The sequence below is a fragment of the Hevea brasiliensis genome, chromosome 3, assembly GCF_030052815.1.
Source record: "Hevea brasiliensis isolate MT/VB/25A 57/8 chromosome 3, ASM3005281v1, whole genome shotgun sequence".
Taxonomy (NCBI): domain Eukaryota; kingdom Viridiplantae; phylum Streptophyta; class Magnoliopsida; order Malpighiales; family Euphorbiaceae; genus Hevea; species Hevea brasiliensis.
In genome coordinates this window covers 111,531,554-111,548,170 of record NC_079495.1, presented here as the reverse complement: position 1 = coordinate 111,548,170, position 16,617 = coordinate 111,531,554, and the positions used below count along the sequence as shown (strand labels likewise).

Sequence of the window (16,617 nt, the reverse complement as noted above, 5' to 3'; positions counted from 1 at the left end):
TTATAGGGACTAAATTGAAATATTACATCGTGATGGATGATTGATTTGATGGGCCTGGAGGGGCTGTGTGATATGATTGAGTTGTGGATATATGGATTGTGAGTATAGAAGTGTGTTTTGAACCCTTTGCAGTTGGGTAGGTCCTAGGTATAGGGAGACTACGGATTTTCACGACTTAGGACGTATTGGTCTTTTTCTTTGTTTGTATTGAGTCGATTGTATTAAATAATTGTAATATAATTGTCGTGAGGAATGACCTTCTTCCTCCGCCCACCGCCACAAAGGATTGTCGCCAAGTCTGTGAGTAAAATATTAATTTTAATTGTAATTTCGGTATTATTATATGTTCAGCATGCCCATGCATCACTTATATGCATATATTTATGTAGTTAAACTCTAGGCACGATTTATGTTGCATTGATAACTGTCAATGTGCCATGGATGTTGTTGTGGTAATTTGGAGCAGCAGCGTGCGTTGGCGCATGCGGTGATGTGGTGTGGACTATGGATAGGACGGCGATCACGCTTGAGTAATTCATTGGGACCCGATCCTTCGAGGGGTAGTCACGCTTGAGTAATTCTGGGACCCTCGATTTGGTTATTAAGTGGAAGTCCGAGCTTGAGTAATTCACGGCACCAGTTGGATTTAAGAGAGTCAGATAGGGATCACTCCCATATGTTATGATTGATACTACAGGTGTGTGAGTGCTCCAAATTACCTTTTTGATGTTATGATGTGAAAATGTTGTTGATGTTGCATTTCACTCTACAGGGTGCATTAGTTCTAGATAGTTATAGAGATTATGGTTAAAATTGATATTTTACTCTCTGAGTCGAACGCTCACTCCTGTTCAATATTTTTTCAGGCTACAGGAGGATTTTATTTTGGTTAACCTGCTTTTCTCTCTCGCAGGTCAATTATTAATGTTTGTATAAACTTGTTAAATCTTAGAATTTCCGCATGTGTTAGAAATGTTATTTGATTTGGGTCTGTAAACTAAATTATTATTTTGGGACCTGTAAACTTAATATGCTATGCATGTTTGATGGATTGGATGAGGGAGCTGAGCTCCCATTTATTATTATGTTGATGAGTATGTGGAGGGTGAGCTGAGCTCCCCAATTGACTATATATTGTGTTTACAGGTCGGGTGAGTCGAAAACTCCCCGTTGGTAAGTCCATTTTATGGCCGGACTCTGTCCTTTGTTTTCTTGATATTGGGCCCAGATGGGCCTTAGAGTTGGGTTAATGAACAGTTAGGCTTACTACGGGCCTCGGGGGCTTTAGGCTGGCCCAGGCCCTAGTGCCGGTCCGGCCCATAGGTTGGGTCGTGACATGAACTTTTTCAATAATTATAGGGGCTAAATTAGATAATTTACCTTTAAGATTCTATTTGAGTTTAGATTATAAAACAATTTTTTTTGAAAAAAAAAAAATTAGATATTGATTAAATAATTTATTTAATTTTTTTAATTTTTTATTGAAATATTTTAAATTTAATTTAAATTAACTTTTAATATTATTTAAATAATATATTTAATAAAATATTTTTTTTAAAACAACATTAATTACTATTGATTTGGCAAAAATAGCTAAAAAGAAATATAAGCAACAAGTGAAGGATTTTTGTAAAAACTAACGGTTAAGATCCACTTTTGGATTATCTATTCTTCAAATAAAACCTAATCAACATCAAATAAGAAATGATTAAATGAACTCTTACCAACTCACAATTTTTTTTTTTTTTTTTCTAAATGGACAGACTTCTTTGTAAATTATAAAAAATAGATTCCACATCTATACAAATGAAAGACACATGCTTTAAACATAAGAGCGGGAACTCTAAAATTTGACTATTAACTTTACAAGTGAAGTTCGCCTAAAAATCAGTACCGTTGACTTAAACATAACAATGAAAACTTTAAAACTCGAACTATCGATTTTATAGGTGAAATTCGCCTGAAAATTAGTACCATCTTATTAATCCAACCACTTATTGATTACCATATTAACCTTTTAAATGATTATATATGCAATTTTTCTCATCACATCACAAATGAGATGTTTTTCTTTTTTTGTAAATTTTTTAATTTTTATATAAAATTTGTATTTAAACGAATCAAAAAGATAAACTTAATTAAATGATTGTATTTGCTCGCCTGTGTTAGAAATTTTCAAAGATTATATTTGTAATTAAATGATACTTTCAAAATCACTCATTAATATCACCAACCAATAATTAACAATTCCATAATCCTATATTACTAATGTAGGTATCCTCTAGCCCTACAAATAGTATAGAATGTAAGGGGCAAGATACCTACCAATAGGTTCCAAACTTCCATAATATTTTTGTTTTTTCTTTGCTTTCTTGATCTGCTGCCGCCATGACTAGGAAGAAGGTGAAGCTTGCATATATAACTAATGATTCTGCAAGAAAAGAAACCTTGAAGAGAAGGAAGAAGGGGCTAATGAAGAAGGTGAGCGAGTTAAGCACCCTTTGTGGAATTGACGCTTGTGCGATCATTTATAGTCCCCATGATTCTCAACCTGAGGTTTGGCCATCTCTTGTGGGAGTCCAAAGCATGCTGGCTCAGTTCGAGAACATACCTCAGATGGAGCAAAGCAAGAAAATGGTGAACCAAGACAGTTTCCTCAGAGAAAGGATCTGCAAAGCCAATGAGCACCTCAAGAAACAGCGAAAGGACAACCGAGAAAAGGAGATGACACAGCTTATGTTCCAGTGCTTGATTGGAAAGAGCCTAAACAGCCTTAACATGGTGGATTTGAATGATCTAAACTGGTTAATAGATCAAAACTTGAAGGAGATTCATAAGAGGGTTGAGACACTTAACAAAGAGGCTAATTCCCAAGTTGGTGTAGCATTGGCTTCTGGGGCTGGACCTAGTGGGGAGGTTAATGATATTGCAACACGGCAGGAGGCAGATAGACAAGCTTCTGAGGTGAACATGGAAGCTATGCAGAAGCAGGAATGGCACATCAATTGGATCAATCCACAAGAACACATAGGATTTGGTGGGGATGAGGTGATTCTTCCTTTTTGGGATAATAATCATAATGATCTTTGGTCTAGTGCATTTTTCCCTTGAGGAATATTTAATTAATTAGGGTTTATATTACTGAAGTCTTCTAAGTGATTTGGGGTTGGAGCATTTGATGATGTAATTTTTATTGTGAGTTTAAGACATAAATATAAGAGATTCGAATATAAAATATGAGTTTCACCACATCTTATATCTTTATCCTTGACGGACTAAGTAAAAATTGTTCATCATTTTCATAAAATGTATTTTATATATTTTCAAATATTTCCTTGTCATGTATGTTTTATTTACATATCTTTACTCTCAACAATTTGGAAGATATTTTCATTATAAGACTGAGACTATATTCATGAAATTATAATTTTCTATATATGATTAATTTGAATTAAACGGAATTTTATTAATTGAAATAAATGTTCACTTAATTTCATTATATTGCATATTAATTTTCATATGTATGATTTGTAAATCCAAAGATTCTTTTGATTTTTCCATATATATATAATAAATTTATTTCCTTCTTTGTTCTTGATCATGGAAAGAAACAATATTATTTTATTTACATATCTTTACTCTCAACAATTTGGAAGATATTTTCATTATAAGACTGAGACTATATTCATGAAATTATAATTTGCTATATATGATTAATTTGAATTAAACGGAATTTTATTAATTGAAATAAATGTTCACTTAATTTCATTATATTGCATATTAATTTTCATATGTATGATTTGTAAATCCAAAGATTCTTTTGATTTTTCCACATATATATATATATATATATATATATATGTATGTATAAATTTATTTCCTTCTTTGTTCTTGATCATGGAAAGAAACAATATTAGCCATCCCATATTCCCATTGAAAACCCTTTAATCTTTAGGCTTGATTACTGCAGATGCAGTGGATGTGAAAAAGACTTTTATAAATTAAGGTAGTTGTTTGCAAAAAAAAAAAAAAAACACATACTAAATGAAAATATTTTATATCCAACTACATAACTCTCTATCTGTATAATATAGTCATAGTTATTTTGAGATAACTCTCTGTATCTGTGCAATATAGTCATAATTATTTTGAGTTATCTCAAGGATTGTATCTCATGATATGTTGATAATCCACACAAAAATTGCACAAATATGTCGTATTATAGCATGCACATAAATTTAAGATACAGAATCACAATATAAAATATCATAAAAGTATATGCTTTTGCAAAGCACTACAAAGACTTGAAGATTTGCTTTAGCATAAGCCAATAATAATGATTATACTAATAACTTTTTTTAAGTAATTAGGACCATTGATTATATATGTAGGTATCAACAATAACAGGCTGGCTGCTGAGCAAAGATATTTTTTCATTCTAGACGTTAAAAGTGCAAGAATCTCATCATTTTGCTTCATAAATATATAATTGAGTTTGCCTAAACAAAGACTGGACATGTAAAGATTCCTAATGGATGAAAAGTAATTGTTTTGGATAATTTTTTGTTGGGTCTGAATTGTACTTCATTTCAAAAAGTTCGTGGAGTGATCAAATAAGATATTTTGTAAGGTAAATGCATTGAGATTAGGGTTTAAAGAGTTCTGATTGATTGTAATTTATTCCATCATTATAATGAAATTTTTTCTTCATTGAAAGCAAACAAAAGAACCATACATGGTGGAGTAGAAAGAAAGAATTTGGAAGGTTTATAATCATCAGTTGTTTTAGGATGGCACATAGTGGAAACATCAAGGGGAATTCATAAGGGATCTTAAGCATGTTTTACTAATTTAGATGGTCACCATTTCTTGGAGCTATACATAAAGCCAAGCAAGAACCATTTCGTTACTACTTTTTTAGCCTGGCATCTTTTTCACTTTGTTTTAAATTGTCTTCTGGTCTCCATTTTTATTCGTACATTCGAAATTATTAAAGGGAATAAGATGATTAGAATTTAAGTCTTGTTTGATTTCACATTACAGTAATTATTGATGTTCAATGGTAAAATGCTGTTGATCAATAGTCAGTTAGTAAATGACTAAAATTTGGGAAAATGACTTTCTGTTTTAAGATTGGAAAGCCATTTTCTCCGATGCTTACTTTGTTGTCGTTGATTCTTCATGCTTGTTGTAGGCTCACTTTAACTTTTGAATCATCAGGACTAGTGACCAATAATTAGTGTTTTTAGATTTTTTTTTTTTCTTTTCACTTAGTTTTTACAATTAATTTAATTAATTTTTAATATAATACCCAAAAAAAAAATTTACTTTTTTAAAAAAATATTTTCCACATATAATTATTTTCTGTAAAATAAATAAGCCTTAAATTCCTTACATCTTCTGCTGCAAGGCAAATACTTGATGGTTGAAGTACTGTAGAATGTCGAAAAAGACTACTTATTTACAATATCTAGTGCCTAGAATTTTGACTTTGATGACAATGAATCAAATGGTGCAGATGTTGCTGCTTTTGAGTGTGCAGATCCTGCAGCCATGAATGAAGACTTTCCTTTAGGTACTTCATCTCAGGGAGAAAATTAATTTTTGAGAGCTTGATGATGATCTTAACAGAACCAGCAGAATTCCGGGGCTTATCATTATCAGAATTCCAAGAGCTTTTTTGGCAAGACAACCTGCTGAAAAAATTCAGGGGAATCTTGAACATATGCCTCAAACGAAGTTCTTACATTCTGCACATTAATTTTAACTATAAAATTATGTTTCTTGATGCTTATGTTTCTTTTTTCTTCATTTGGCTACTATCAGAGCTCAAATTCTAGACCTCGAACACGATTACAGTATTACTAAGTTAATGCCCCTTGGTTTGCTGTTTCTGATTCTAATAAGATTAATGCAATAACAATATCAGTGCGGCGCGCTCTGGTTTTATATTTATACAAGATTCTTCCTCAATTATATATATTTAATCACTTGCTCTTGCTTCTTTTGATACTGATAACCGATGAGACCTTCAAAGATTAAATGAATACTAGAGCATATAAATGAAAAATAAAACTGAAACAGTCAAGAATATGAAACTTGATGAAGAGAATCAAAGAAAACAACATATACAAATCTTGATGTTATTGTCTTTATTCAGTGGGATTCACAAACTTTTACAATATACTCTGGAGACACTAGAAATTAAAAAAAAAAAAAAAAGAATACAACATCATTAAACAAATAATACATGGACATATACACTAGAAGAAAGAAGAAGAAGAAGTTGTTTTGAGAAATTTATGATCAGGCCTTTGCAGACTGATAAACTTGGCAGTTAGATTCTGAGATGCGAGTAATTTGACAGTTAGATTCTGAGACGCGAGTTGCATGGAAATGAGCAATGAAAGCAGAAGTTTTTATGTCAATTGCAGGATCAGCAACCTTAAATGGACCTTTACCATCTTCATCACTAGGATACACCCTTCCCGTATTATGTATATCTTCATGACTATCATCAACCCTTCGAGTCGGCTTCCTGGGCTTGAATATATTAAAGCCGAAGAGAGAAACAGACTTCTTGGTTTGCCTGCTGTTGCCACTCATGATATCGAAAATTTCTTGCTCTAGCTAGCACACAAGGAGCTCTTTCTCTAAAGGGTTTGTTGTGTGTTCTATGTTGGGTATGAACTAAGAAGCAAGCAAGCTATTCAATTTATAGTAGTGGAGGGTAGCATGTTTAGAATTATTTTGAAGGTTGATGTGAATGGTGATCAGGATGAAATATCAAGGCAAGTCCAAGAAATTGATAACTGTATTGGTAAAAAAGAAAAATCAAAAGATACTGAAATTATTTTCAAAATTCTGAAATTTTGAATTCCACAATTGTGGATCACAGCTTTAATTTGGTCATTGCCCCTATGAAGCATTTGGTGGCTGTCCGTATCTCTCCAAGCTTTTCTTTTTCTTGGAGACCATTGAATGACCTTTGGCATTGGAATTGGGAATTGCGGTATTCAATATCTTTTCTGGGAGGTGCCTAGTTGTTGCCTTGTGGGACCTTCCTTTGCCATTTTTAATGTCTTCCTTCCAACAAATGATTGACACGTTGCCTCATCATTGCTTTCTTTTTTTTCTCTTTTGATAGATTCAAATTCAAGACTTAATAGTTTTAAGCTCTGTTGAGTAAGACTTTTAAGTTAACGTAAAATTAAAATATTATTTTTTTATTTATATTATTTAATAATATAATATTATATTAATATTTAGATATTAAAAAAATATTTTAACTAATGTTAATACTTAATTTAATAATTATTTTTATATTTAATAATTAATTTAATAATTATTTTTATCAAACACTTTTATTTTAAATCACTATATAAACAATTAACTATTAACTGCTAATAACTAGTTAACAGTTATTAAAAGAGTTAACACTGGTTAGAAAAACTAACACCTATTAGAACAGTTAATATTATCGAACATTTCTTTCCAATAAAGTGTCAAAATGTAGAAAGCATTCTTTCATTTACACACGGTTCAAATCAATTACAAAGTGCAAGAATAGAATTCATTTTAAATAAATTTTAATTTTAATTTATTTAAAAATGAAATTAAAATCGGAGATTATTTTAAACTTATAAACTTTTTATTCTATAAGGTAAATACTCTGATAAATAAAATAAATATTGAAATACTCCTAAGATGTGCAAGTAGACAATCAAGTATATGTTTATATATTACAAGAATTTAATTAGTGGAACTTTAGTACAGATGCTACTCTTGATATATAGATGGATGTGACTTTTCATTAATATTAATAAAATTTTTACCTAAATTTAATTTATCATAAATTTAAAATAAATATATTATAAAATTTATATATAAAATAAATAAATTTTATATATTTATATCTTAAATTTATAGTATACTAAATCTAATTAAGTTTTTACCTATTATTAATGTAATCAAGTATGTGCTTTTGCAAAGCACTAAGTACAAAGACTTAAAGATTAGCTTAGCATAAGCCAATAATAATGATTAAATTAATAAATTTTTAAGTAATTAGACCATTAATTTTTTATGTAGGTGTCAGCAATAAAAGGCAAGAGTTGATTAGCTAGTAAGCAAAGATATATATATATATATATATATATATATATATATATATATATATATATATATATATATATTCATTCAAGATGTTAAAAGTGCAAGAATCCGATGATTTTGCTTCATAAATAATTCAGTTTGCTAATAAAAATTAATCCTTTTAAATTTCTAAAACTGAACAAGTAAAGATTCCCAATGAATGAAAAGTTTTTAGATTGTATTTTAGATATTTTTTATTGGATTTGAATTATGGCTCAACGTAAATAGTTTGTGCTGCGATTAAATAAAACATTTTGTAAGGTAAATATATTGAAATTAGAGTTCAAAAATTTTGAGTTATTGTAATGTAAAACTTTTTCTCGTTTTTTATTCATTGATGTATCTATTTTTTTATATATATATTATGTGTGTCGTGTATGTTTTAAATTTGTATGCCTATTATAACTAGAATTTTATTTAATTTTTAAAGGGAAATTGGCATTAAACTGGTCATCATATTACAATGGAAAGCAAGTGAAATTAACTGTAACCTGAGAGAAAGGGGAAGAAAAAGATGAGAAGAGAACCATACATGGTGGAATAGAAAGAAAGAATTTGAAGGTTTATAAGCATCAGATATTTGAGGAGGCACATGGTGGAATCATCAAAAGGGGAACTCATAAGGGTTCTTAAAAGGTCTGCATCTTTTACTAATTTAGATGGTCACCATTACTTACAGCTATGCATAAAAGCCAAACCATTTCATTACTAGTTTTTAAGCCTGGCATCTTTTTCACTTTGTTTTAAATTGTCTTTTAGCCTTCATTTCTATTCCTACATTTGAAATTAAAGCTTGTTTGATTTAACAATTATAATTAAAAGTAATGCCACTTACCCAACAATAATATATTTTAACTATCTCAATTAATTATATATTTTAACTATCTCAATTAATTTTAAAAATTTAAATCTTAAACTTTAAAACTCTAAAATCCTAAAATTTTAAAATTTAAATTCTAAAATTCTAAACCCTAAAATTTAAAAATCTAAATCCAAACCTAATTTTAGAAGTTTAGGATATAAGATTTAGATTTTCAGGATTCAGTTTTAGAATTTAGGGTTTAGGGTTTAGAATATACGATTTAGAGTTTAAAATTTTTGGGTTTAGATTATATGTATATATAATTGTTGGGACGAGACACGATACTATTAGGTCAAATAGCATCACTCTATAATTAATTATTAGTTTGACGATTATTAGTAAGTAATTAAATTGCTAAAATTTACCAGTTAAAAATTTAAAATTTCAACTATATAATTATAATTTTAATCAGTAATTTTAAAAAATTAATTTTAAAATTATATTTATTAAATATAGCAGGTAAACAATTGAAAGTTTAAAAATTAAAAATTGGATTATAACGACTGGATACTTAAATTCCTAACATTTTTTATTTTATGAGGTAAATACTTGATTGATAATTTCACTTAACATGATTCATCGTAGATTTGGGTGTTATGGGATGATCTGTTGATCAATAATTTAATTTGACCATTTATGTTAAGTGTTTCCTTATTTTTAATTAATAAAAATTTATAAAAAAAAAAAAACTTGATTGCTAAGGTATAGAATGTCCAAATATTCCTAATTCTAGTTGACTGTGAATTTGATCTCTTCTTTGACAACATTGCTACGTTGGGCCACTATCCCATTGTTTGGAATAAAAAATTTTGTAAGAATTTAATTTAATTGATTTTTTTTAACTATTTTTTATATTTATAATGAAAAAAATTCATTTTTTTAATTTAAAAAATTATTTTAAAAGAAATACAATTTATGCATGATTGTGTGAAAATTCTTTTATTTCAAATTAGCTTAAACATAAATGTTGATCCAAAATAACTCTTTTTCTTTTTCAGAAAAAAGAATGAAAGGGAAATTTTGAATTCTTTTGGGTAGTTAGTGATATGCACCACATCGAAACAAGTAGGCTAATGAAGAATCTTGAATTTGAACCAATATATACATTATCAGAAATTACAGCTATTAAGTACTTTGTAAAGAATATTTATTAAAACTTGCAGCAGAGGTCTCTCGCTGTGTGTGTGTGTGTGAACTTCATTATAAAGTTTAAGATTCTGCAGTGTATATACGCATATAGATGCCTGATGCACGCACTTGATCTGTTGCTTGGTCATTATCAGTCCTTCGAGATTTTTATTTCAGGGTGTTTCAGGCCAATAATGCATACCTACAAAAAAATTAAAAAAAAAAAGAGAAAGATAGAAGAAAGAAACATCACAAAGTGAGTATTGTCAGAAATTAAAGCTAGAAAGGTACTGAAAGATTGAGAAACAAGAGAGGTACCATGTACCACAACCCCTCTTCTTGGAAAAGTGTTAGATTCCAGGCATCTTCCCTGATACAAAAGAAGAATTGAACGGTACGTGGGAAAAATGACATGAATGAAAGTTCCAGGGGTTAGCTTCAGGAAACGAAATGCCCTGGGATTCCACCAATAGTTCAGTAAAGCTAACTGGCATACATAATACATTATAGGGTAATTTACTATTTGATTTATGTATTTTATTATTATTAACTTTTTTATTTTTATATTTTAAAAAATAAATTATTTAGCCTCTTAATTTTGCTTCCGTCGCATACTTGTTTTTTTTTCTCTCTTAATTTTATAATTTTTTTACTTTGATCTAAAGAGTACGAACAACTATCCTCTATTGATATGGATCTTTGTGTTGAGTTTAGAGTTGCTTAAAATAGTTTTTGGAAATGGCAAAACAATTTTTATCTCTTAATTTTAAAGTTATTTACGGTTTATCTTTGTCACTCTCCCTTATTTTTGTTTGTCTCTCTCTCTCTCCCATTTACGTCTTGCTCTCTATCCTTTTCCATTTCTATCTCTCTCACTTCTCTCTAGCTCGTGTTTTACCTCTGCCTTTTGTCTCTCTCTCCCTCTTTCTATCCTATAGCAGAGAGACAAAGAATGGGAGAACAAGAGAGAGAGAAACAAAGGATAGAGACAAAAACAGGGAGAGAGAGAGAAAATAAGGGCAAGAGGAGGGAATAAATAGAGAGAACCAGCATAATTCTAACGGCTCATCATTATCAGATTTCCAAGAGCTTTCTCAGCATGATAACCTGTTGAAGAAATTCATAAGGGATGATGAGCATATGCCATCAATTGAAGTTCTCATTTTTTGCACTTTTATTGGACCATAAAATTATGTTTCTTGCTGCTTTTTTTTTTTTTTTCCCAGCTCTTATCAGAACTTGAATTTTAGACCTCGGACACAATTACAGTGTCACTAAGTTTAAGCTTACTAGTTTGCTGTTTCTATTTCTAATGAGATTAATGCAGTGCGGCTCTGGTTTTATATTTATACAAGATTCTTCCTCAATTTTGTGCATTTAATAAACACTGGCTCTTGCTTCTTTAGGAACTCATGAGAAAATAGCTTCATGTTCAGGCGTGATGAATCACTATTTTTAAGGTATTTAAGGTATTAATTGTCCCTACTAGATTGCTGTAAGGTTATGGCAATATACCTCCAGGATACAATAAAGCCTGAAATCTGCAGACAGCAGCTCTTGAAGATTTCCCTTAAGAACTCTTTATACGAATCGAATTTAGAGAGACTAGAAGAGAAGAAGAAGAAGAAGAAATAGAAGTAGTATATATTTGGATTGAAAAATTCATCCATATTTATAAATAATGAAAAGTCATGGTACATTTACTAAATAGACACATCTGTCTATCTTTAATAGATACAACTGTTTGTACAATAGACATTTCTGTTTATTAACAGACACTTATACAAACAGTTGTGACTGTTTATATAGAATTGACATGTCTGTTTATTGATAAACATATCTACTTATTAATAAATACATCTGTTCGTAATTTATTTACGAAAATTATCTTATTTATTTTATTTTCACACATATACGTGCCAAGTATCATAATAAAATAATATATATTTATTTATATATATATAATTCTATACACATTTCACTCTTATCATTCATTCACTTTCTTATATTTTAATAATATAGGAATTCTTTCTCTCTGTACTATCTAACATACAAACTATTTATAACACTTCGAAGATCAAATCAATGCTAGAGCATATACGTATATATATGAAAAATAAAATTGAAACAATCAAGAATATGAAACTTGATGAAGAGACTCAAAGAAAAGAACATAAACAAATCTTGATGTTACTATCTTTATTCATTAGGATTCAAAAACTTCTACCACATCATTAAACGAATACTATGTATATGGACACGATAGAAGATACACACCAGAAGAAAGAAGAAGAAGAAGTTGTTTTGAGAAATTTATGATCAGGCCTTTGCAGGCTGATAAATTTGGCAGTTAGATTCTGAGATGCGAGTTGCATGGAAATTAGCAATGAAAGCAGAAATTTTGGTGTCAATATGAGGATCAGCAAACTTCCATGGACCTTTACCGTCTTCATCACTAGGAAACACCCTTCTTGTATTAGATGCATCTTCATAACTATCATCAACCCTTCGAGTTGGCCTCTTGGGCTTGAACATATTAAAGCCAAAGAAAGAAACAGACTTCCTGGTTTGCCTGCTATTGCCACCCATGATATAGAAAATTTCTTGCAATGAAAGCTTTAGCCAGCACACAAAGAGCTCTTTCTCTTAAGGGGTTTGTTGTGTCTTCTTTGTTGGGTATATGAGATGGGAAGCAAGCAAGCTATTCAATTTATAGTGGAGGCTCTGGAGGGTACCATTTGAAGTTGGCGTTTAGAATTATTTTGAAGGTGGATGTGAATGGTGAGGATGAAACATCAAGGCAAGTCCAAGAAATTGATTACTGTATTGGTAAAAAAGAAAAACCAAAAGATATTAGTATAGTGAAAGAAATTATTTTCAAATTATGCAATTTTGAATTCCACTATTGTTTGTGGTTCACAGCTTTAATTTGGTCATTGACCCTATGAAGGGTTTGGTGGCTGTCCATATCTCTCTAGGTTTTCTTATTCTTGGAGACCTTTTAATGACCTTTGCTATTGGAATTGAGAATTGGGATTTTCAGTATCTTTTCATGGGAGTTGCCTTGTGGGATCCTTCCTTTGCTTTACCCACCCATTATTCCTTCTTTTGGTTTCACTATTGCTTTTTTTTCTTTTCTTTTTTTTTTTAAAAAAATTACTCATTCAATGGTAAAAAATTAATTAAACATGGATGGAATTAGAATTCAATTCCTTGAGGAATAAAAATTGAAACTACATATTGAAATATTTAAATTTAGGTTAATTTTTGGATTAGCGTATAATTCACGAAGTATATCTAATTTAATAACAAGATTTTACATATGATTTTGACATTAGAAGCCTTTAACACGCGCGTTTTAGCTATGGTTTAGTTACTAATGTGTGATTAGTGATTAGTCACTAGATGTACATGTGGCAGACAATTGACGTTTAAAGCCAAAGAAAAGTTGCACAGAATCATAGACGCAAGAGACACAGATCAGACCTCAGTAGTCAAAACTCAGAAGGAGGTTAGTTTTCTCTCTTCATCCACAGCTTCAATATCAGTTCAATCAAATCTAATTCTATGCCTTGATTCATATTTAGATTTTTTTTTTTTTGGAAATTACTCTGTTTAATCTCAATTTGATTCACGGATTAATTTAAGAATTTTTTTTAGCTATGTGGATGGTGGAGTGTATAGTCTGTTTAATGTAATTTTTAACTTTTTGAAATTGTATAGTCTCAATAAATTTACTATGTTGAAACCGTTATTAGGTTGTATTTATTCTTTTTCTGTTCTTATTTTTTCTGAAGTAAACCCCTCTAATTTCGTTAGTTTCTCCTTTTCAATTTAGGCGGTACAAAACGAACAACAAATGGGTATTTTACTTATCCTGGCATATTACTGAATTTTCTTTTTATCCCTAGTATGACCATCGTATTTTTGCTAAAATTTTGACATTTTTTATGAGATTTGTAGCATTTTAAAGAGATGAAAGGGAAACATGATTCTAGCGGTTGTGATGTTTGGCAAAAGAGAGAACTGCAACGACAAGAGAGAGAGAGAGAGAGAGATGGCTAAGTTTGTTCAGATGTAATTTACGTACTTTGTTTCCTTGATATATTTTACCCTAAGCTCTTTAGCATGTTTCATCATCTTTAGGAATGATTTCCTTCGTTTTTATGGACATAAAGACCTAAGCGTATGACAAAAGCAAAACTGATTGACTAAATAATTTGTTTTTTAAAATACTGAGATCAAAGTGTTAATAATGGTAAAACATACGGACTAAATGGTAAATTACGCTACATTATACATATGCTCAGGGGGATTATAAGTATATGCCATCAATTGAAGTTCTCACATTCTGCAATTTAATTTGACCATAAAATTTTTCCCGCTGCTTCTGCTTTTTCTTTATTTGGCTCTTATCAGAACAAGAATTTTAGACCTTGGACATGATTACAGTACCATTAAACTAAATCTCATTAGTTTGTTGTTACTGTTTCTAATAAGATTAAAGCAATACCAATATCAGTGCTGCTCTGATTTTATATTTATGCAAGATTCTTCCTCAATCATATATGTTTAATCACTTTGCTCTTGCTTTCTTAGTTACTCATGAGAGTGAAAATAACACTACTTTCAAAGATCAAATGAATAGTAAGCATGTATTATATATATATATATATATAAAAGGCGAAAGAGTTAAGAATATGAAGACGAAGAGATTCAAAGAAAAGAACATAAATAAATATCGATGTTGCAATCTTTATTCATTAGTATTCACTAACTTTTGCAACTTCATTCAACAGATAAAAGTAGTTTGAGAAATCTATGATCAGACCTTTGCGGGCTGATAAATTTAGCGGTCAGATTCTGAGTTACAAGTTGCATGGACATAAGCAATGAAAGCAGAAGGTTGTGTCAATATGAGGATCCGCAATCTTCCATTGACCTCTGCCATCTTCCTCACTAGGATACGCCCTTGGTTCATCAGATGCATCTCCATAACTATCGTCGCAAGGCCTCCAGGACTTGGAAGATTTTAAAGGCAGAGAAAAAAAAACACTTCTTGGTTTGCCTGTTATTGCCAACCATGATATATGGATAGATACAAAAATTTCTTGCACTTGAAAGCTCTAGCTAGCCCACAAAGAGCTCTTTCTCATAAGGTTTTGTTGAGTATTCTTTGTTGGGTATGAAATGGGAAGCAAGCAAGCTGTTGAATTTTGAGGGAAATTACAAAAACAAGTACCTTGTAGTTCGATGCCTTTTTCAAGTCGCGTCTTTTACTTTGATTTGTGACAAAAAGAGCCTATGATGTTCTGCTGTTATCAAAGTGCATCTTTTTCCTTTACATCGTCTATTAATGCTTCTGTAGCATTAAATATTTAATTAAAAAATAATTTTATATAATATCAAACAGGATTCAGTTGTAAGTGAAAGGAAGTATATTAATGAAGCTCTAGCACTTCAGAAACTTATTTTACCACAAGAAATTCATGGAAGAAGAGAAAACACAATGGTGCCTGACGATATTTCAGTTAAGATTACTAAAAACCCATTTATGATAAAGAGCAACACTGAAGAAGTTTCATTTGTATCAGATGATGATAATTTTAATGAATTGTCTTCAACTTCTGATTGACATTGGATTTTGGTTGTATACACATAGATGTTTGGGATTTGGATTTTGGCTGGTTCTACTCTGTGTGGTCTCTGAGAAATGCTGGAGAAAATTGGAAGACAATTTATTTTTTTATTTGTTAAATCTTATTTCAAGTGTAACCACATTTATAATTTAAAAATACATTTTATTTGAATATTTAATTCTACATCAACTTTAGTATATGGCGTTAGAAAACATGCACTTTGCTGACAGTAGAGTAGAAAATCACAGGATCCTTTTTGTCACAAATCAAACTATAGAATCTTACTTGAAAATAGGCCAACCCACAATGTATTTTTTTTTGTAATTTACCCTTGAATTTACAGTGGAGGGTAGCGTTTGAATTTGATGTTTAGAATTATTTTGAAGGTTGATACGAATGGTGAGGATGAAATGTCGTGGCAAGAAGGGTCAAGAAATTAAGTACTGTATTTGTGAAAAATAAGAGAGAACTGATCCAAAGATATATACTGCAAAAAGCTAGTTCTGCAAATTGACGGAGCTACCATGTACCAAAAAGGTACTGAAAGATTGAGAAACAAGAGAGGTACCATGTACCAGAACCCCTCTTCTTGAAAATTTTTACATTCCAGGTATCTTCCTGATACATACAATGTATTATTTCCAGTTTCTGAGACTTGGAATTTTAACTTTATTGACTATGAATCAGATGGTACAGATGTTGCTGCTTTTTAGTATGCAGATCCTGTGGCAATGAACAAGACTCTCCTTTAGGTACTCCATCTCAGAGACAGGGAGGAAATTTTAAAGGGCTTGATGATGATCTTAACAGATCCAGCAGAATACCAAGTTCTCA

General features: G+C 30.5%; 1 protein-coding gene and 1 long non-coding RNA gene across 2 annotated transcripts; both read left to right on the top strand.

The window, feature by feature from the left end:
* The first annotated feature begins 2,385 nt into the window (after nt 1-2,385).
* Nucleotides 2,386-3,111, top strand: LOC110636326 (agamous-like MADS-box protein AGL80). The gene has a single exon (XM_021786013.2). It carries the CDS (start codon nt 2,389-2,391, stop codon nt 3,109-3,111), a length of 723 nt encoding a protein of 240 aa, XP_021641705.2. The 5' UTR covers nt 2,386-2,388.
* Nucleotides 3,112-13,514: 10,403 nt separating this feature from the next.
* On the top strand, nt 13,515-15,488 carry LOC110636267 (uncharacterized). The gene is made up of 2 exons (XR_009147788.1): nt 13,515-13,655; nt 14,944-15,488. It is a non-coding gene; the product is annotated as an uncharacterized LOC110636267 (long non-coding RNA).
* Nucleotides 15,489-16,617: the final 1,129 nt, after the last annotated feature.